Source organism: Clytia hemisphaerica, unplaced genomic scaffold (assembly GCF_902728285.1).
Source record: "Clytia hemisphaerica strain Z4C2 unplaced genomic scaffold, Clytia hemisphaerica genome assembly, whole genome shotgun sequence".
Taxonomy (NCBI): domain Eukaryota; kingdom Metazoa; phylum Cnidaria; class Hydrozoa; order Leptothecata; family Clytiidae; genus Clytia; species Clytia hemisphaerica.
In genome coordinates this window covers 274,781-296,869 of record NW_027104591.1, presented here as the reverse complement: position 1 = coordinate 296,869, position 22,089 = coordinate 274,781, and the positions used below count along the sequence as shown (strand labels likewise).

Genomic DNA, 22,089 nt, shown 5'->3' with positions numbered 1-22,089 from the left:
TCTTTTAATCCTAAGTTACATTGTGTGGTCTATGACGTCATTATAAAACTAGTCATTTTTTTTCTTCTCAAGAAAAAGACTGTAACGATTATAACCAGACAGAGAAAATCTGCTTGGAAGACTTTCAGTCTTCCTGCATTCCTACATTTTTCGAAAACGATTTATTCGATAACTTATTTTTAAAATTTTTTGCCATGAAAGCCTTGTACAGTTTTTTTCTTATGATAAAAACGTGTATCTATGTGATTCTTCCCCCTACTGCCTTTAAATCTAGACATCAAAGTCTAAAAATCTATTTACTGATAGGGCACTAAATACTGATACTTTTTATTCAACTTTATTCCAGAGTAAACAAAATCAAAATTAAAAGAACTGAAGCTAGATGAAACGAAAATGGAGCAATGTTATCCCATGTTCACTATCCAAATATTTCACGAAGAAAGTTTTATCTTTTTCCAAGCAACTATTGAAATAACAACAGAACTATGTTTGCTGAGTCAACACAGAGAGTGTTCAAGCTCTCAAAGCAAAGAAATCCTGCTCTCTTTTTCAACAATCAAAGAAATTCGTTGAAAGCTCTTTGAGTTTCAATTGATAAATGTTGGAGTTGAAAAAACTTTTTGTTGAAGAAGAAGAAAGATAGCTAAAATCCCATTGAGTAAGGTTAAAATCTTGTATTTTTTTAACATTTTAAAGAAATTGACCTAGTATTTTTTAAGTTTTCTTTGACCCTTGTCTATAGACAGATACTCAGTATACCATTAATTCACAGAGCTTGCACATTCAAATTATAACCTGCGAAAATGAAGTTTCTATATTCACACAACCATTACTTGACATAGACAACTGCAATTAGCTCACTAGAGAACAACCCACGTTTGATGAAAATAATTGATTATAAAAAGTGCCTCTTCCTCATTTCACTGATAATAAACTACAATATCTTACTACTGTATCAATTTTGTCTAATGATACCAAACTGCAATGTTTGCGAAAGTCTCTACACAATTTGATCAGTGTCGATGTATTTTTTGAACACACATGGCTTTTTAAATTTTTGTTATAAGTTGAATCTTATTGGTGGTTATACGGTAATATCCAGACTTTTCACAATTTCTTTCAACAGGGATCAACTTATTCAAAATGCAGAAATTTGTGACCACAGCTGGTAGATCACAAAGCAAAGATTCACTGCTGGCAATTGAAAGCCTTTCTGACCATGGTAAGTTTATGGGATTGTTTTTTTTTCATTCAATGTACAAACTATATAAGAACATAAGGCTTCGACGGCCAAAATGTTAAAAACAAGTTAAGAACATCCTAAGGTTTCAAAAATTTTGGATGTTCTTATAAAAAAACGTGTACCTTTTCTTGCAGCAATACTTGATAAAAGTCTTTCCTCTCATCAAGTATGTTTTAAGGAGGTGTTAAAAGTATCTTTTTGGATTTGAAAGATTCTAATAGAGTGATAAAATAGTATTTTTGTTCATTTTTGTTGCAATTAGGATTAAATATTTTACTTATGACAAGATTACGCTTGTTCAAAAGCTAAACGGGTCAAAATTCCCATTTCACATGCCCTAAAGAAAGTCAGTTACCGTACTTTAATAATTATAATCGATTCGCAGTACTCCCTAAAGTCGCTTTGAAATTACTCGAATTTTACTACCTAAAGAGATATATTATAACCTGGTATATAAACGCTAAGTAAGACAATGTTAAAAGATTTCTTTGCAAAGAGTTTTGAACTACAAACTCTTTTCGTCAATGTGGTAGTGCTTACATCTATAGGAGGGGCAACTATTTTCCTTTTTTCTTCATTTTGATGTCATGAAAAAGGATACTATAATTTGATCGAAGGTCAGTCATTTGACACACATTTTTTAAAGTCCATATGGTTTGAATAGCCGTGGTTTATTTGAAACCCTTATCATATCTTTCAGAAAGATAAAGATTAGAGATTTTATTCTTGATAAAGGTTATCTAACATTGACGTCTTCTGTGTGTGTTTCGTACGAATCTTTCAGATATAATTTGGTAAGAGTTTATAAATTATATATTTTATTGGGACATAATTCCTGGTTTTTTAATCAAGAGTTATAAGGAATTTGTTGGAGAAAATTGACCACGAGTGCGTATAAAGGAGTGACGTCTGTTTTGCGGCTGAACACGTGAGAGAAGTAAACATTTTAAGTGTTTTATGATGTGACTGTATTCTTCTATTGTTCTGAGTATAACGAGTTCTTTTGTTTTTGTTTGATGACCAAGATAAGTGTCGTCTATTGATAAAGTGATAAATACCTCTGTTAGTGTATTGCTAGCAGAAAAATAATTGATTTCGCACACTTACATTCACTAGGGAGTAAAGTCGTTTAACAAGATTTTGAAGGATTATTGGATTGAAGTTTGTAATAGTAATCACATTGTAAGAATCAAACGCTCGCATAGACTGACCGTTAAAAAAGGATCAGCTTCCAACTCTTGCAACTATTACAAAGGCTAGATTTCAGCTTATGATCTGTTAAGTATCATCTTGTGAAAACAGTCGAATCTTCGGTTTTGTTTACTACATTTTGATTGGTTGAATGGCAGTCGTTCAAGCAAAGATGGAGACTGTGAAAGCAAGCGCATTAATCATCTTTAGGGAGTGGTTCCATCAAACCAGGAGGGCGTTACCAGCATTGAAATGGAATGGATCTTCTTCTTCTTCTTCTTCTTCAGCTTCGTCTGATTACCGTGAGTCTCTCTGATTTCCTTTTACATATTTTCAGAATTTTGTAGGGGCTTTGCTTTGAAATTAGTACTTATAAGCACTACTACTCCATCTGAGTATTTAGTTGTAAATATACTATCTGTAAAGGCATCAATAAGAAAATTGTTTATGAGGAAAATAAACTTGTTGATGGGTTGGTCTAAAAAGCAGGGTAGCAATGTATTTCGCAGACCAGAGTAAAAAAGTAGAAACTTTTTAGATGAGAGTCTTCATTAGAGCCAGGGGGTAAAACTTTGAAAAAATATTCACATTATTCATTTATGATACTGAAGATATTCAAAGATAAAAAAACTTAACTCATGGTCAAAGCTTGTTTTCTCTAGGACTATCTGAACATACACTTTCTGATTACATATAATTATCAAATGTAATTTCCTTGCGAGTTAAAAATCCCTAAGTTACCATAGGTGTGAAGTAAATTATCCTTTGATGTTATGAGATTACCCATTGTTCTGCTTTTCATTATGAGTCTCTGTTAGAAAGTTGGGATTCCAAAAATATTCTGTACCTTTAAACTATAAAAATGGTCTGGTCTGTAATTTTTCAAAGTGTGACTGGAAGGAAGACAAGATAGTGACCATGCTCCATAAGCAAAAGTAGATTTTAGTACTTTTTACAAAAATGACTACAGTAACTAAAGCCATGGAGCAAATTTGAACCTGATTTCTTTAAATAACTGTTATAAAGTTCTAGTATTGTATTTTCACAAATTAAATCACTAGGCTTCAAAATTTTGGGTAAATAGGGGTATCCCACAACCTAGCCCAATTGGCTACCCCTATTGGCTACCCTGCTTTTTAGACCAAACCCTTGTTCATTGCATGAATTCTCAAAAAAGTGTATTAGTTAGCTCTGATATTTAAAAGTGAGATAGAAGTCTTGACGTCATTAATGGAAAGTGAAAACTGAATTTTTTGTTTGACTGTCCTCTTCATTACGCGCTTTTAACAACCTAGGAGCAGCGTATTCCTTCTTTTGTTGATAAGTCATTCTATACCACGTGGGTTTTGTCGTAGTAAGCCCTTGTTTTTTTTTTCCGACCGTCATTATTCTTTTGAATGAACATTGGATATTTGTTTACTTTTCACCATTCACTTTGCAACTTTACTCAAATGCTTTCGGTCGATAATGAATCATACAAGACATGTATACCTTCACACGCGTATTACTTTCACATAATCACCTCCTACAATCATTTACAGTACACAAGGAAATTCTTTTTTGTTTTGATTTTGTCTGGATGTGTATGAACATAAGCATTACTCATTTCGAAGTTTAGCCTTAAAATGCTTACCTCTTATTAAGGAAATACACGTTTTTTAAACAAGAACATCCAAAATTTTTGAAGCCTCCGGATGCTATTTGACTTTTAAGCCTAAAAATTTTCTTAACATGTTCGTATTTTCACTATTTCGTTAGTATTTTCGTCAAGTTTCCTAAGAATTCGGGTGTTTTAGAGTCCGCAAGGCCTTAAAATGTTCTTAACTTGTTCTTTATATTTTGGCAATAGAAGCCTTATGTTCTTATATAGTTTGTTCTCTCTCTCTCTATGAAACAAAATGTGTAAGCTTGCTTGAAATTTTCTATTTTGAAACCTTCATCTTTTTAGACCAAGACCCTTTTTCCTTTCTCCTCCGCCAACATTCTCTCTCAAAGTGATCGCCTCTTGACAGGGATTCCTGTAAGCTACATACAATATCTATCAAAGAGTTCTCTTGTTCAATTTTTATATGTAGACAACGTAATCAGCAAATCAGATTTCTTCGCAACAGAAATCGGATTACAATGCGAGCCCTTTATGACGAAAAGTTCATTTTGTTGCAAATCTGTCGTACGTGATCTGGGGTTTATCCTTTTTCCAATTTTCGATTTGTTGTAAGCTTATAAGTTCCTGAAAAGCTACAAGCCATTCAGTTACGTTTATGAGATCATTATATTTATTCATGAACCTAAAAATAACCTATATCCAGTTATACTAATTTTGCTTTTTACAGTATGTGCTATTGCGGGAAACTCAGACTACCCCTCATTTACTTCTAGTTTCTGAACCTTTTTAAGTTCAGGTATATCAGAAAATCAGTCAGAAAATCTGCCGTATACTATCTTCGCTTTCTGATTTGAATGATGGCGCTGTGAATGACGGCTCTACTTTTTCCCCAATAAGAATCATTGAAGACAAAAATTAGTTGAGCTCCAGCTTCTGGACTATGTATATCCGTATTCATATGAACATCTTTGACTCAATTCGAATGGAGCTCAAGAGTTTTTTTGTATCTGTAGAAGATTACTGAAACTTCTCAAGGGTCAAACACATTGTAAACACTGTAATTTTTTATAATATTTGTTATACCACAATTCATTAGTGCATCTTTTAATTTCGAATTACTAATTGCCAGGAAATGAGTTGCTGATAACGAAAAGTTTCATTGTATGTAGTTTTTGTAAGGCCAATGATTCAATCTTACTACTTCGAGAAAAATGACCTCATTTTGTTATGCTGAAGACCACAAAACCACTGTAAGATATGGATGACAAAATACTTCAAAACAACTTCTCACTTTGTGCGATCAGGTTTCAACATACTGATCCTGCAAGAATTTTAACAAGGTTTAAAATTTATCGTGGTCTCTCTATAGATGTTTTTAAAGGGACGGTCTACCTTTAAATCTAACCATTTCATAATCTTTATTCGAATGACGTAATCTTGTATGCGTGACCTAGTTGAAGGCATTTTCATGGACTCTATGGTTACATAACCTTGTCCAGGGCTTTTTAGTTCATGTATCCCCATAAGTATAACCTGTACTCAAAGACTTGGTTTAGAAGGGTAGATGGTGTGCTTTAGCAATACCGACATTATTTTTTTCAATATTTATGTTTTTTGCTTGGAAAACCTTTTAAAGCACTCCATCTAGCCAATGGGCTCTTCCAGAAAATGTCCGTATATGGGGGTGGAGGATATATTGTCCGGGGCTAGAAAAAAATCATCAAAATTTGCCTTGTCCGGGTGGTAAATGTGCTCTTTCCGGGGGTAATTTGGGTTGTCTGGGGGGTCAACTGATGCTTGTCCGAATCCGTTGTCCGGGGGGCTAAAAGTCACTTTGTTCGGGACCAACTCTGAAATTCAACTACACCATCTCCGATTGGATTGTAAGCCATAATCGCCGTGCTGTAATTTTCAAGGATGATCTTCTACTTCCATTAGGTACTAGCCTCTTCACTTTCTTTCCACTGACATTAGAATTATCATCTGGTCACTGTGACACAGGGTTATCGATACCTTGGTATTGGGAGTGAGGTGGAAGATTCTGCCAAAAATTGAAAAAGGTCTCTTCATGAACTAATAAAAAAAAAAATCGCCTGTATAATCGTATCTGAAATCCACTTTCAATGCAAACTTCACCAATTAAGTTTGAGCTAAAGGAAATTGAGGAAATGTTTTTTTTTCTACGTCTTTTTTTAAACCCTTTCCATCCTTCTTCGATTTGTCACTACCTTTGTGTAACCATGGCGGGATTTCCACTAAAATAATGACTTTTTCTGCTTTATAAAACGGAAAGACTTTCAGGTTCCGGGATCTATCTTTTCCATTTCCTTCATTATTTCCAGTCCTTTTTTTCTAAAGTATGCTCCGACAGTACTAGTGATTTGTTTTGCATATTATTTTTAGCCATAATTTCTCTGCCTGTAACAAACGAAGCAAATAGTGATTCATCAGCCGTTTTAGCAAGGGTAAAGGGTAAAAATGTCGCCAAATATTTTTTTAAGACAAATTGCGGACGCTCCTATAAAAAAACGTTTATCCGTTTCTGCATTGAATCTAAACAAGGTTTGAGGTAGGTGTATTTGCAAATTATGGTTCTATTTATAAATCGTCCAGCTATAATTTGACTCATTTCATCTTTTGATTATTAAAGTTATTGCAAATTCAATTCCTATATTTAGTTGAGTTAGGTTTTTAACAATTACATGTCAATCTATTTGTCGCCTATGTGTGATGACCCTACCAATATCGAATGAAATTTGACATTGAAATTCTTTCAGTTGGTTTGGAAATGGAAATTGGGTGAGTACGGGTATGATGCTTTAGGTTTGGATACGGTAGCATAATGATAAGCTCCATTTCATTGATTCTTGGATCAACTTTTTAGTTCATTGAGACTTGCTGTGGTATTTCAACATAAAAAAGATACCTCGTATTAAAAAGAAGAAATATTTTCTCCGGGCGGGAAGTAGTAGTTTACATAAAAGATAGCGTGATAGCTTTAAAGCCTACTCTAATCGCTGTGTGCGTGCTTTAGAAACACGCGAGCACGTAGTCAATGGAAGCCCGCTCACACTGGCTAGCTTAGCATACTTGTTACATATCCCCATCACACGAAAACAATAAAAGTAATAAAGAATGACAATAGATAAATAATGATATATTGACGTCATTAAGTCATCACGTCATCCGTTCTTCTGTTTGTTTGTCATCACACATTTTGTCATTCGCTGGGTGATTCATTGACATTACATGACAGATCACAGATATTATCTACTGCTGCTATATTGCACTAACATTTGGTTCCTTATTGCTACATTTGTAGTTATATGTAGTTTGAATTTGTTGAGTCGAGCAATTTTTGAAATAATAATTAAATCTTGGGTGAGAGGTGAAAGTAAGAAAACCATTTGAAGATATTTGTTTTTTGTTGGTTTGTGAATTGTTGTCGAAGTTGAAATTTGCATTATGGGTCCGAGATCAGGTTTGTTGAATTTGTATTAGTATGTAGGAAATATATCTCTGAGGATTGCATTTACACGAGTTAAATATGGTAGGCTCATATAGAAAATTTATCTGCTAGGGATTGGGCGGGAGATTGGGTTAACTCATCTAGGATCCACAGTAAACACATACCGATCATTTGCGTTCTTGTGAAGTCTACAAGTTAAAATTCTTCGATCAAATTACGAGATACTTAGTAATCAACCAAGTTTCATATTTTGCGTCACTAATTAATTTCGATTTACTGTTGTTGTTCTACGGGTGTCATTTTTAGTCTGTGTTTTCTTTGAGAAGTATACAAGTTTTTATATAAGAAATTCTTGCATATCAAAAGATTCACTGTGAATGTACTATATCCAGGAATGCAAAAAGTTTTTGAATGTTCTTGATTTTTACTGTTTGAATGTTAGAGCTTCACTTCAATAGGTAACATCTTCGATGGATATTTAGCCAAAAAGAAATATTTCTGCTAATTCAACAGCAAGACTTAACTTAAATTTGCGTCCCTATGAAAGCGTTTGTATTCATCAAGAAATAATATATTTAAAAGAATTTGAATCATTCTGTTTGGCCTGTTAACAAGATGTTTGTTTGAAAGGGGAAGTTGATGATAGTCAATGATGATGATGACGAGATCTCAATCACTTACGCAAAAAAATTGAAATTATGCGAATGGATGATTACGGTTAGTTTGGTATTCAAAAATGATGAATTGTTTTATGCTTTAAATTTGACTGAGATGAAAGGTTGATAAATGATTGGCTGAAAGAAAAGTAAGATCGTTATTTAGTATATGTACACGTTTTTTATTTGATAAGGAACCTTAACTTTGCTCTGAGCCTGGCGTTCCTTATTTTTACAGAGAATTTCAGTCTCAAAGTTCCTTATCGAGTTCCTTACTACATAGGAAATTTTGAACTTTTTGCCCCTTGAAAGATCAAAATTTGGTCAAATTAGTCCCAATAAGGTACATTATTTTCAAATCCACTTATTCTCAGCCTGAGCAGTTCCTTAACAATTCCTTATTTTTTGAACGATTTTCAGCCTCGAGTTCCTTATAAACGTGTTCCTTATAAAAAAAAAAACGTGTATTGGCTTTATCGAGAAATTCGAATTTTCAAAGGTTGTTTAGTACTTTCTTTAGTGTGTAAATTGAAACTATCTTCAAACTATCTTCAAACTCAACCCGCCGCAAACACTCGAAACTCGAATATCTCCGTAACTCAAATGATTTTTCTGGTCTTAAGTCATTATCTTTTGTTTAATTTCCCTTTTTGTGATTCTAACCCTCCGTATCTCGTACAGAGTCCCCTTCTGCTCGAATTATGGAGAGACGACTTCAGATGACAATTTTGGTTCAACAACTTCCTCAGCAGACCTTTTCAGTGCAAGCCAAGGAAATTCTGTCGAATTTGCAGCGAAGTATGAAAACTGTAGAAAATTTTTTTCTCAAGCGTAATACTTTGATTCGACCATTTTTTCTTCAAGATGTCTCATTCTAAAGAACTGAAATGGATGTTCGAACTTTTGAATTCCTCACATTTTACCGACGTAATTTCATGAAGATATTACATCACAACGTATACAATAGTCATGCTCTACTTATACGCATACCTATAATATTTGTCAACGGCCATCATGCTTCTAAACTTATCTCCACGAGCTAGATCATTATCTGAAAATGAGTGACGTCATTTATCTGGTCAGAATACCATAAAACACGAATTTCTTCGAGAATGGGAACGATTCGGTGCTAACTAGTTTTGAATGTCGAGTTATTTTGCTGCAATGGTATTATCAAGGTGTTTGTAGTCTTTAACAAAGTTGTTTTGATGAATATATATATATGGTGAAGATCAGAGATCTGACCTCAAGGAGAGAAAGTGTTGAAAATACTAAATAAGATAAAGATGAAACATAAAAAGGGACTAATATTTTTATAATTATACGGTGAAGATCAGAGATCTGAGCTCAAGGGAAAAGAGTGTTGAAAGCGCTCAACAAAATAAAAATGAAACATAAAAATAGAGGGACTAATAATATTTTTATGATTATACAGTTTTTTTTAGATAGCATTTTGTACATGTAGGTCTTCCTCTGGACTTTATTTCCAAAATATTTCGAACTTTTTCTTCAAATCCCGTTGAATATTCACATAACGTCTTTTCTAGTGTCCTTTTTTTAACATTCATTGCCCAATATATAATGGCTACTCAAAGTAATTAATAAGTTTCATGGTCGTTAACTTCAATTAATGGTCTATACTCTTAATTATCTTAATTCTTTCTTTTTTCGTCAGTCAGACTAAAAGCTTCTTCTTTCGTCATTTATAATGACCACCTTATATAACCAGCCTCGTTTCCATGGTACATTCCAAGAACAAAGGCTACTTCACTTTGATCTTTTTTTTTTCCATTTGAGAGGAAATTTAAAGGAGGTCAACAATCAAGATAAAGCAGAACCAGTTGATTTAGTTCAACATTTTCTTGTACTGAACAGCAGAGGTTGTGGACGCGTCGAAAAGTGAATTCTGTTGCTACCACCATTAAACAATTTGTGAAACTTTCTTAGTTGGAATCAAAGTACCAAAGTCATGAGAGAGGGAAAAGTCATTAAACACTTTGTTTGGAAGTTAAGAGGTGAGCGGTGGCATTTATTTTCTTGTTACGAAAAATTTGTATGGCTATTTGGTTGTTTTTAGGCCCGGTGGAAGCGGGAAATGAGATTTTTCTTGAAATCCTAGCAAATTTTATCTCATTTTGAGCCTTCAGCCTCCCCATTTTAACGGTTGTTCCGCCGTGCCTGGTTGTTGTAATTTCTGAAACCCAGAAAACGCATCTTTTTTTCTCAGCAGTTTTTCTCAATAGTTTTTCTCAATAGTTTTTCTCAATAGTCCTTATTTTCGGAACCCTCAGACATTTTGCCGACGTTTGTTTCAATTTTAGTACTAAAACCTTTAAAGAGTCAAGGGGCTATTTTTCCTTTTCTACTCCAATCCATGGGCGACCACCTGTTGCTCAAACCCTGCAAACAAACAATTTCAAATCAATCACAAATCATTGAATATGTAACTGTGAAACTCCTCACTGTTCACTTTTATAGGTGTGTTCTCATCAAAGATTTATTAAGTTTCTTCCAAATTTGAACCACACATGAATACATTCTTGAGAGGAATAATTATTTTTGATATTTTCTTCTTAACAAGATACTTTTCATCTCTCTCTTGCACCACGGAAGCTCTTTACGTTAAAATTTACATGATATTTTATTACCTGAGCATCATAAGGAGGTTTTATGAGTCAGAATGTATTATCTAACCAGCTGCTTTTCTGCTTTTCAAACAGAGAGTTTTGAAGGTAGGTTGTTCTTCCCTTTTCTTCATACCATTTGGTAGATCAGCTCTGTCAATGTAAAATTGAATTAAATCTTGGTAACTCAAAATATGAATTTTGCGAAAATGACTTTTTGAGTTAAAAATAAATCTGTTTATCCTTCAGGGTTTTTCAATAATGAAGGAAAAGCCTTTCCTACGAAATTTCAACTTTGAGAGGATATGGAGCCATTCATATTTGCTAATTCTTAGCTTCTTTCCAAAGTCTATCTAATTTTAGAGTGGAATATTGTCGGGTTGAATTTTCGTGCCGGATGAACAAACAATGTAACGAATTTCGTAACAGACATTTTACGAATTTTCAAACTGGAATGATCTCGTTGAACTTCTAGCGAGTCTGTCAGTTTTACAATTTCTTCATTCTTGTCTTGTTTCTGCAATCAGCCTTTCCGAAAATTAATTGGAGGGCTACATTGATACCCTACCCATGCTGACAAAAAACCTCTTTACCATGGAAACTGGTGAACAATAATGGTGGCAAAGGTGTTTCCGCCTACCCGCATGTACGCAGGAAGTGTTTAGTGCGGAAATTCAATAAAAAGTGTGTTTCTGAGCATGGAAAAGATGAATAGAATCTGTTTCCGTATTATATTGGTATTACAGTTAATGAGTTTTACGCATTTGTTAACGAGTTAGTAATCCTGTTAATGGCTTTCACGATCCTTTTCCTGAGATTTCCATTCGTGTTTCGTAACGAATTGTCGTTGTAGAGATTGTATTAGAAGTAATTTGTTCTTGTAAATATCTCGGGAAAATGTCGTATTATATGTTCGCCTCTTCGACCAAAACAGTTACTGTATATTTCGTTTTGAGGTTTAGCTTTCAGCTGCTTGAAGAGTATCGACCTTTATTTAGATTTTGAATCTCTAAATAGAACCTTTTATCACGTCTTTTTGTTGTTAGTCACCATATTTCTTAAAATAAACGATAATTTTAGATGCTTATAAATAGCAGGAAGATAATTACTTTATTGTCTATTTGACAATAAGTGATCATGCAGTTCCTAATTTATATTAATTGTTCATGATATCATTGAGAGAAGTATTACAATTTAGTTTTTTGAATGTTTATTAGAGCTTGTGTTACTACTCCTCATTGAAATGTGCGCCAAAGGTTTTGGCTTTTATTTGAAGTTCTTGACTGGCAATCGAGAAGAATTTTATTCGAGTTATTATCGATTGAAGCTCAAAAGTCGAAGAGGTGAGAACGTGTCTTGACTCTCGGACATTTCTTTGTACACTCACTTTTTAGTTTTACGATTACAAGATTTGTTAGAGAGCTTCAGAAGTATTCTGCAACAAGGAATAAAATAATTAACTTCGTCACCATTATACTGTAGAGGGGCTTCATGCTTTGTGTAGAATCTAGTGATTTATTCCATCCATTACAGAATCAATCACCAAAAAAGTATTTGTTTCACAAATCATGGATCAGTAATTTTGTAGGGAGAGGAGGTGTTGACTTTCCTTCTGTTTTGAATGCTACCGTAAGTTGGTCTAATGTCGACATCTGTCTTCTAATTTCGACATCCTTCGTTGGAATCGCTGATTGAGACTAATTGTCTTTGCTTAATGTTCAGAGAGGAAAAAATCTTTTGTCCATCAGTGATTCCAACCTTCCTATTATTCCTATCTCTAAGGATTAAGGGTGTCGAAATCAGAAGACAGATGTCGACATTTGACCAACTTACGGGTAGTAAATAAATTTTACCGGCCATTCTCTAAATATTAGAGTCCAGTCTCCTTGAATGCGAGCATATGAATGTTTCAGTTTCACACAAATTCTCTTCTTACTCGAAAAAAAGCAAAAGAACAAATGAATAAAAGAAATTCTTGTCATCTTCCTTCTTCTCGGAAAGGAAATTCGATTTTTGAAAAAGCCTCTCTACGTTGAAGTGTACGGGAAAAGGAAGAACTGTATTCTTTTGTTTTGCTTGCTTGCACTCCACCCTACAGCTTCATTCATTGAAAACAATTTACGTTAATGCTTTTACGAATTACTTGAAACTTTCGGCATGTTTTCTATACTCTCATTATTGCTCGAAAATATCGTCGTTCAAAAAAACAAACTTTGTCTTTTTATGATTCTTTGCCAAATAAAGTTGCCAAGAGTAGTATAGACCAGGCTTCAAAGACTCTTGTTTGTTAAGCAAAAAAAACGTGTTTGATTTACTTATTATAATGGCTAGGAAATCTTCAGGTAATAACATGAAACTAGTATTATACATGTTTTCGTATACTAATGAAAAATATCTGGTAAAAGTCTTGTATTACAGTTTGGTGAAACTCTATCGTTTTACGAATTCATGTCTTTCGTGGAAGTTTTGTGTTTCATTAGCTAGGAAAGAAATCTGTTGGTCACTGAGTAGGGAAAATGCAAAAAACTCGGTATTCGCTGAGACGAGGTACAGTAACGATTTCGACTATCGACAGCTCTAACGAAGTTCCAGTGAGACTGGGAAGATTAAGACTATCCGAATGAACACTTTCACTATAATAACTATTATCTTTGACTCTTTTTTGAACCTTCAGTGCCTGCTTTTTAATGATTTTCCGACCCCTAGTCCCTTCTAAAAACTAAACAAATATGCCCTCTTTGTATCCTTTGCTCTGAGCTTAAAACTGTCTGTCTGTCTGTTTGAGCTTAAAAGTCTGGATCGTCGGTAGAGATACTAATGCTTTCTAGCTTCAAATCACTGGATTAAAATGATCAATTTGACCTCCTTGGCTTAGAGTTGTGTGAACATACAAAACGATGAATTCGTCTCTTGACCGTTGTGTTTTGAAGTACACGTTTTTTTTTTTATTAGAACACCTAAAATTTGGCTGAGCCTGGATGTGCTTATTTTTTTATCAATTTTCAGCCTAGAATGTTCTTAAATGCGTTCTTAATTTTTCAGACTACTCTAAATCGACAATATGATACAAAATAAAGAGCACTTAAATTTGGCAAAATATTTGACTCTCGACTTTTGAAGATCCACCCCTAAATTCAGTTAAAACTGCTTAAAAAGAGGAAAAAATTGTAGTTTCTTGTCATTTTTTTCCAAACTGAGGCTGGGCATGTTCTTAAGATGTTCTTAATTTTCGACGAATTTCAGCCTATATGTTCTTATAAACTAGGTTCTAATAAAAAAAAAAACGTGTAAATCTTTCAGATGCTGATTCAGCTTTATCAATGGTTGCCATAGTAACACATTGATGACGTCATTATACAAGTTGATTTATGAGAGAATTTTAGTTTAAATATTTATGGAGAATAGTATACAAAAAGTTTTTAATTCAATTCAAAAATGAATTCAAAAATGTTTTTATTGTAGATTTGAGAGTACTAAAACGGTTTTATTGAGGAAATCCACAACAGCTTCATAAAGAAGTTTGTATTTTTTGCGTTTTGACTTTCCTGGCTTTTCGTGGAAGCACCTGAAAGATTTCGAGATAGAGTCGTTTGCTGGGAGTGTTATATAGAATAATTGAGAGCGAAGCATCGAGGGTATGTTCACATCTTGTTCTCAATACTTTTGGTAATCTTTCAGTAAAGATAGTACTGTACACTACAAAATACAAATTCAATGTGCATAGATGATTTATAAAAGGCCCCAGTACCAAATTACCTCATCTTCAGTAATTTTTATTCGTCCTCCCAATATACTTCTTCCCTTTGGAAATGTGAAAATAACAAATATCAGTTGATTGGTCATTTCTATAGAAGTATATTGCGCTCTTGATGATATCGTGTTGTTATGAATGAACTGTTCTAAGCACATCCCATTTCGACTATCTTCTAGTATTTTCTCCCTCCTCCCTCTTTGACTGTAAGAACAAAATTTTTTCTGTTCAATATAATCAAGACTTTCATTGACAAGGTTCAGTTGGTTGTATGTGGTGATTAGTACACGTTTTTTTTATAATAGAGCAAACTATACGAGAACATAAGGCTTTGTGGACTCAAAAACACCCGTTTTCTGAGCAAAATGGGTAAAAATGGTTACGAAATGGTGATTTTAAGAACATTTTTAGGCTTGAAACCCAAAAAGTCAAGAACATCCCAAAGCTTTAAAAAAACGTGTATTCCATGTCGAGTTGTATAAGTCCATTTATTCGAATATTTGTTACTTTTATTTTGGCAAACGAATATAAATGTAAGAAACAAAAGATATCACAGTTTCTTATAAAAAACTTTCTTTGTATGTATATCCCACTTTCTTGTATAAACAGGACAATACTTCAAAGTTAATTACTTCCACCTTCGAAATAACTGAAATCAGCATTCTAAAAAACCTAATTGTCAATTATACGTATATCGTTTTCATTAACAAAATTAACAGCATAAACGAGGCTATTACAAACTGACGTATTTGTAAACTTTTTTAATCTCTACCAATTTTGAACAGAGCAGTTCATATCATCAATCTTAAGTCGGCGTGTGAGAGAAAGTTGATGTCAAAATCTTTATTGGATTTTTGTTGTAAATCAGTTCAAGGCTTCACTCACTGTGCTGAATTTTTGTTATGTTTTGAAATCAAGAGAAAGAGAAAGTTATTTCATGCTGAAAACTTGCTAAGAAACAGGAAAAGTTTTGCTGGTTATGTCAAAATTGCACTTTCCATTTAAGTTATGGTAATTGAAAGTTGTTGATGTCATTTTAAATTCCTGGAAGAAAGAAATTTGGTGATACCCACAATAAGTGTTGTATTTTTGTCAGTAAGGTCAATACGTTGTTTTTTGTTTTCGGTGGTGGAACGGTAGTTTAGTTTTGATGAGAAAAGTTGTGTACTTGACCTCTGTAAATCCTTAAGGTGAGGTGTTTGGTACAAGCTCAATCAATATTTTTAATTTTATTCCTTTAAGAGATAAATAACTCCTCTTGTATTATACATTTGGGAAGTAAGCAATTCGATACATACACCCTGTAAGGGGTTATAACGTTGTAAAACTCGAGCCTCTTCATGTCCATATTAAAGGAGTCGAATTATGGAAGATTTGCCGAATGATACTCTATAATTCGAACTTGAACGGGATATCTTATTTGTTCGAATTACAGAGATATTCGGATAGTAGAAAGTTTCTCCTTGTGTCTGGGACTGGGACATAAGTTCGAATAAGGGAGTCTACTGTCTACTGTATAAAAATGTCAAATTTTGTTGCTTTTTATTTTGTAGATTTGCACCAAGCTGTGTTATCAAAAGAAGAGATGACGGTTTTCCAAGTCAGTGGTGCTCTTCAATCGCACGAGAGTTACATCCGCATCATGACAGCCATCAATCATGCCGGACTTGAGCTCTACTTCAAAGCGTTCCATCACAGGGACGAACTACCCGGTGGTCTTGGTCTTCCAACAGAACCGGAAAAACTTTACAAGCATCTACAAAAACATCAATCTGAATTTGACGACCTTCGCTCCAAAGGACAAATCACTGAAAGAGAGTATCTAACCATTTTCCCAGCTGGCAAGAAAGAGACTTATTCTCAGGAATTCTCATTCCCGCTTTTCCAAAAATTGTTACAAATGTTTGACCGAGCAGGACTTGATGCGGAAACAGCAAACTCGGATGACGAGCGAAACGTATTTTTGCAAGAAATGTCGAAATTTGAATACATATTGAAAGATAAGAAACTGGTCAAAAAGATTAACAATTCTGATGAGACTTTCAATGAAATTTGGGATGACGTCATTCAGATCTTGAAAAATGTCAAATATGATATAACACGAATCGAATCCTTACGAACAAGCGATCTAGAAGAAAATAATAAATTCCGATTCGCTCTCTTAAAATCCGAAGTCAACGCTTTATTGTGGGAATGTGATGATTGTTTCAAGACTGTCAAAATGAACCATCTAGCCTTGGATCGCCTCAAAGGGAACTTCCAGGCTGCACTCTCTGAAGTCAAAACAGAAAATAACAACGCTAAAACAGCTAACGAGTTAAAAGAACTGAATACAGTCACAGATGAACTTCAAAAATCTGAAAATAAAATCATGGTTCAAAAACAACAGCTAAACGAAATTGTTCCAAATATTAAATTTTGGCGGGAAAAGAACATTGAAGGTGACGTCATCATTTGTGACGAGAACATTTCGAAATTGAGACATGAAGTAAATGAACAGACCAGACGAGTCGGTGATTTGTTCAACACCGTATCTTTCGATATCATTCACCTGAAGGAGCGAGCATACAGTGCGACTGGAGAAGCTAAAAACATCGGACTTCCTTTACATAAATCGCATTGAGTTTTGCGACTGTTTCAGATTTTTTTTTTTGTACATATTATTAAGGTCTATTATCTTTATATTTATTATTTTAATGCAAGTTTTATTTTTAATTTGTTCTAGGTCTTTCAATTGATTATTCCGAAATTGATGCTGAATATTTTGGGAACTTTTTTGGATTGACCGGTTGAACCTTTAGTCTTTTGCTTTATTGATTTCAGAAAAAAATAAAAGATAGAGAATTTTGTATAGATTTCACTGGCGTGTCATTTCATTGAGTTACTTTAAACAACACTTCTACGCGTTTTTTTTTATTAGAACCTAGTTTATAAGAACATATAGGCTGAAATTCGTCGAAAAATTAAGAACATCTTAAGAACATGCCCAGCCTCAGTTTGGAAAAAAATGACGAGAAACTACAATTTTTCCCTCTTTTTAAGCATTTTTAACCGAATTTAGGGGTGGATCTTCAAAAGTCGAGAGTCGAATATTGTCCAAATTTTGCCAAATTTAAGTGCTCTTTATTTTGTATCATATTGTCGATTTAGAGTAGTCTGAAAAATTAAGAACGCATTTAAGAACATTTTAGGCTGAAAATTGCTAAAAAAATAAGCACATCCAGGCTCAGCCAAATTTTAGGTGTTCTAGTAAAAAAAAAAACGTGTACACTTGTAAAAAAGAATAAGGCCTATATTTTGTCGTGTAGATCTAATACTTGAAATACACCAGTCTACTTGTTATGTAAGATGGTTATGGACGACTTAACTGTTTCTTTATAGTGCAGACATCGGTCTTAAATAATTCTGTAGAAAGCTAAAAATAATTGCATGTTTCCCGATATCCTATTCTATAAAGCATCAGAATTGATATAAGAGACTCTGCACGAATAGTGGAGAGGAGGAGAGTGAGGGGAGTGATACCACAGATATCTGTAAAGCCCGAAGGGCTAGATAGGCAACTTTAAGCTTTCTTCAGCAAAAAAAAGTGAATATCGGAAAAAATATTGTTGCTTTTGTTTTCCAAAACCCGCGAAGCTTCTGATTGGTCCATCGCTGAAATTCTATTGTAATGTCAAGTGACTCTGGTAGGAAATCCTTCCAAAGATGAGCTTCACTTTTTGACCAAGGCCGCTTATCTAGCCCTTCGGGCTATACTATAATATTGACTGATACCGTTGGCATCGCACTTCGGCTAAATCTTCTCTACTATATACTGTTTGCGAGAAAGCCAGATTACACCTACTCACCCCTTCTCAAGACGTTATGACGTGACACAATTATATGTTTATGTTTATCTGTTCATCTCTGATTGAGAATTCCCAAAAGTTAATACGCGTAAAATAATTCCTTTCTCTTCTCGACATTTCTACGCCGAGCGATCAAAATACGCTCACAGAAAACTGTGCTAGGTGCTTATGGCGTACCATCAGTGCCAAAAAGATTATTTGCTAAATGGTAATTTTCTTATTCTAGAACGACGTTTTGTATTCTAGCAAAATGTTTCTTACTGTGGAAAGAAAGTTTTATTCCAGACACGCCTTTTATCCTGAAAATTCAAATTTCATATTCTAAAACTTAATTCTATTTTGGAAGATTGCTTTTCGTTATTCTAGAAAAGAGAAACGGGAGGAGTATTTTTGTTATTCCAGGAAAGTTTTTTGCAATATTTATCGCAATGCATTATTGACAAAAATGAAGTTTTTCAACAGTGCCAAAAATGATGCATTGCAGGGCTAAAAGGGGTTTCCACTGTAAAGCACCTTCTACACTAAATAATTTAATTACATTTTGGGTGAATAGGAAAATTCAATGTTTTCATTTGCTTTGTCACTACGTAATGTTTTCGTAATGTATATTTCACGGAATGAGCGTACGCAAATGGCTATACCCCCTGGTAATTACGTACTTTTTTCATTCACCCCCCGGCTGAAAATCAGTTTCAAAAGGCTTGGGTTTTCCCTTTTTTTTATGAGAGAGAAAAGGCTGATTTTATTTCGTAAAGAACAAGCGAATAATAATTCTCTTTTTAAGGGCTGTGGATTTATTTTCTGCGTACGTACATTTTCTTTCGACCCCTACCCTCCCCCTCATGTGTACGCACGCATACAAGTTCGAGAAGACACTTAATGGGGGGGGGGTCAAACTGAAAAATTTAAGCATGCTTTAAATATTGGTTTCCTCGGAGTCAAAAAAATTAAAGCAGAAGGCGGCAACTTAAAAAGAGTTGAGAAATAAATAGAGCGTCTATTCGTAATGGCGGGAAAGAATAAAAATTGATTTTCTTCCATACTGCATGTGCGGAAAAAATCCTAGTTTGTTACACAACAAACAATGGACCTATTATAAAAATCCTCTACAAGCCGCTAAAGTAAAATTAAAGTGGGGTCGAAACTTTGAAGAAATTTAAAAGAAATAAACAAAACATGAAGCGGTCACATATAAATTTTCTGCTTTAATCACTTGTTTCTATGACAACGAAATAAAGCATGCTTTAATTTTCCAGTGTGACCCCCCCCCCCTTCGCGCGTGTCGGATCGAAGATGGGTTTTCCGATTTTTTGAAGAAAACAATGTGCTCGTTGTGTAAATATAGTCTTAGAAATTTGAGTCAGAGGAAACCCTTTTTGGCACTGTGTAACTCATTCTCTTTTCTGGAAACACGTTTTTTTTATTCTAGAAATTTTTTTTTATTCCACAATATTTTTTAATGCTAAAATGCTTTTTTATGCTAGAAAAAAGATTTCCATGCTAGGATTGCTAGAAAAAAGTATCCCATACTAGTTCATCTAATTCTCTATTCCAGAAGTGTATTTTGGATAATCTAGAAACTCTTTTTGAATGGTTGTTCGAATACACAATTAAGTTCTAGAATAAAAAAATTGTTAATTTCTAATGAATACGGAATAATCTTTTTGGCACTGATGGTACGCCATAGGTGCTAGGCGAGCAAATTCAATGATGGTATTGCCATCATAAAAATTAGAAAGCCAGAATATAAGGTGAACTCTAATTTCTCCAATTTCCACCCCAACAAGTGTCAAAAATGACTTAAAGTAGACGAAAAGCTGAAAAACTTTCTAATTTTTATCCTGAAAAATTGTCCAAACAACCAAAAGTGGACCCTATGTCAGATACACATCTTGAAAATTAGTAGATTTGGGACCCTGTCAGATATCTTCAGAGCCTAAAAAAGGGACCCTGGCCAGCGGCAGCGGCACGTCCCATACCCAATTTTGCCTAAGTGCCCGCCCCCGCCCCCGTTTTGAAACCTGGTGAGTTTTGTTGCGAAGTAACCAGGACCTACCTGGAGGTTAACTGTACACACACGGATCACATCTTCACAGGCTAAGGTCTCAGTCCGGTTCAGCATTAATACACTATTTTGCTTTCTCCAGCAAAAAAAAGTGAAGCAAAAATTTGACTTTTTAAATTTCGTGCCGATGGATAGGATCTAGCATTTTAATTGTTTTCGGAGCGCAAGATCAAAAAAAGTAGCCGGCAAACATCTCTCAAACCGGTGAAATTGCATATTTTAGTCACGTGACTTTGGTAGGAAATCCAAACCTAGGCTTCACTTTTCGATAAAAGCCGCAAATCTAGCCCTTCGGGCTTTACAGATCTGTGATTAAAATCCTTAAGGTCTTGTTAATGTTAGACGATAACATTCGGTAACATTTTTGTGTAACATTTTCTAAAAATAGCAAATGTTGTACAAAATGTTACTGTGTAACGTCGATTAACATTCAGAAACATTCAAATGTTAACGAATGTTACGCGCAGATAGCAAATCAAAAAAAAATGATTTGCTCTCGATGGTTAACATTTTGAATCAAAGGATGCCGCCATTTAAAGGGAATTTAAAAGGATACTTCAAGTGCGCACGTGTTTTTTCGCCGATTTTTCTCTCTTTTTCTCTCTTTTTCTCTCTTTTTTAATAAAAAAAATCAAATGTTACACACAAAATGTTTGCGTGTAACATATGTTAACATTTCTTGAGCACATTTTTGAAATCTTCTATTTTTAGAAATGTTAGCAAATGTTACACAAAAATGTTACCGTCTAACAAGACCTAAGATTTGGGTAGAGACAAAACGCTGAACGGCGGAACGACGGAATGCCGGAACCGGAATAGCTGTTCCGGCCGGAATAGCTATTCCGCGGAATAATGATTTTTTTTTATATTTTGTATTCCGCGGAATATGATATATATTTTTTTCCATCTGGACCAAGTCAAGCTAACGAAGGTATGACATCGCTGAAAAATTTCTGTAAAGCACGGCTAGAAGGAGTTTGGAAACTATTCTAGTCGCGAGTTAGGGAGTTGCTGGTTTCGAGTTGGGGAGTTGCTAGTTTCGAGTTGGGGAGTTAAAAAATTACCGGCTACCGAAAAAGAATAACATACATCAAAAGTACGATTTTGAAAGTAAATGTAATATGAGAGTAATATATAACACATATAATACGTATAATACATATACCACCTGTAATATGCTTATTTGCCTTAAACACGTGCGCTGAGAGCTGGAAGATATTTCTACTGTCAATTCATATCCATTTTATTCCTGCATCACTGAGTATAAAATAATTCTTGATTAAAGTGACTTAGAACCATGTATTTTATAATGTGATCAAAATTTTTATTAAAAGTGTCAATTCCAATGATAAAATGACAAAAGAAAGTGTCATTATTTTTCTAGCTCTATGAGCTATCTCTAAGAATTTTTGAGGCGAAGAGACTGTCAACTTATATCCTTTTATACAAAGCATCACTTGCGTATGATCAATATTTTTGGGGAATTTGTTTGACAATCTTGTATTAAAGATTTGTCAATATTTTTACAAGAACGTGTCATGTTGTCAGCATTATGACAATCACATAACAGTACTTAGTATTTTGGCTTTGCTAGCCAGCACCTTACCATTTTCATGATCTTAAAGTCAATAATATG

At 34.2% G+C, this 22,089-nt stretch overlaps 1 protein-coding gene across 11 annotated transcripts; it reads left to right on the top strand.

The window, feature by feature from the left end:
• The first annotated feature begins 344 nt into the window (after nucleotides 1–344).
• Nucleotides 345–17,395, top strand: LOC136823708 (putative leucine-rich repeat-containing protein DDB_G0290503). 11 transcript variants are annotated; one of them, XM_067079878.1, is made up of 3 exons: nucleotides 345–658; nucleotides 1,127–1,222; nucleotides 16,094–17,395. In XM_067079878.1, exons 2-3 carry the CDS (start codon nucleotides 1,144–1,146, stop codon nucleotides 17,161–17,163), a joined length of 1,149 nt encoding a protein of 382 aa, XP_066935979.1. In that variant the 5' UTR covers nucleotides 345–658; nucleotides 1,127–1,143; the 3' UTR covers nucleotides 17,164–17,395. The 11 variants fall into 11 exon arrangements, with proteins under 11 accessions (XP_066935979.1, XP_066935976.1, XP_066935983.1 ...); XM_067079875.1 differs by lacking the exons at nucleotides 345–658; nucleotides 1,127–1,222 and adding an exon at nucleotides 2,321–2,736; XM_067079882.1 differs by lacking the exons at nucleotides 345–658; nucleotides 1,127–1,222 and adding an exon at nucleotides 7,280–7,521.
• The last annotated feature ends 4,694 nt before the right edge of the window (nucleotides 17,396–22,089 follow it).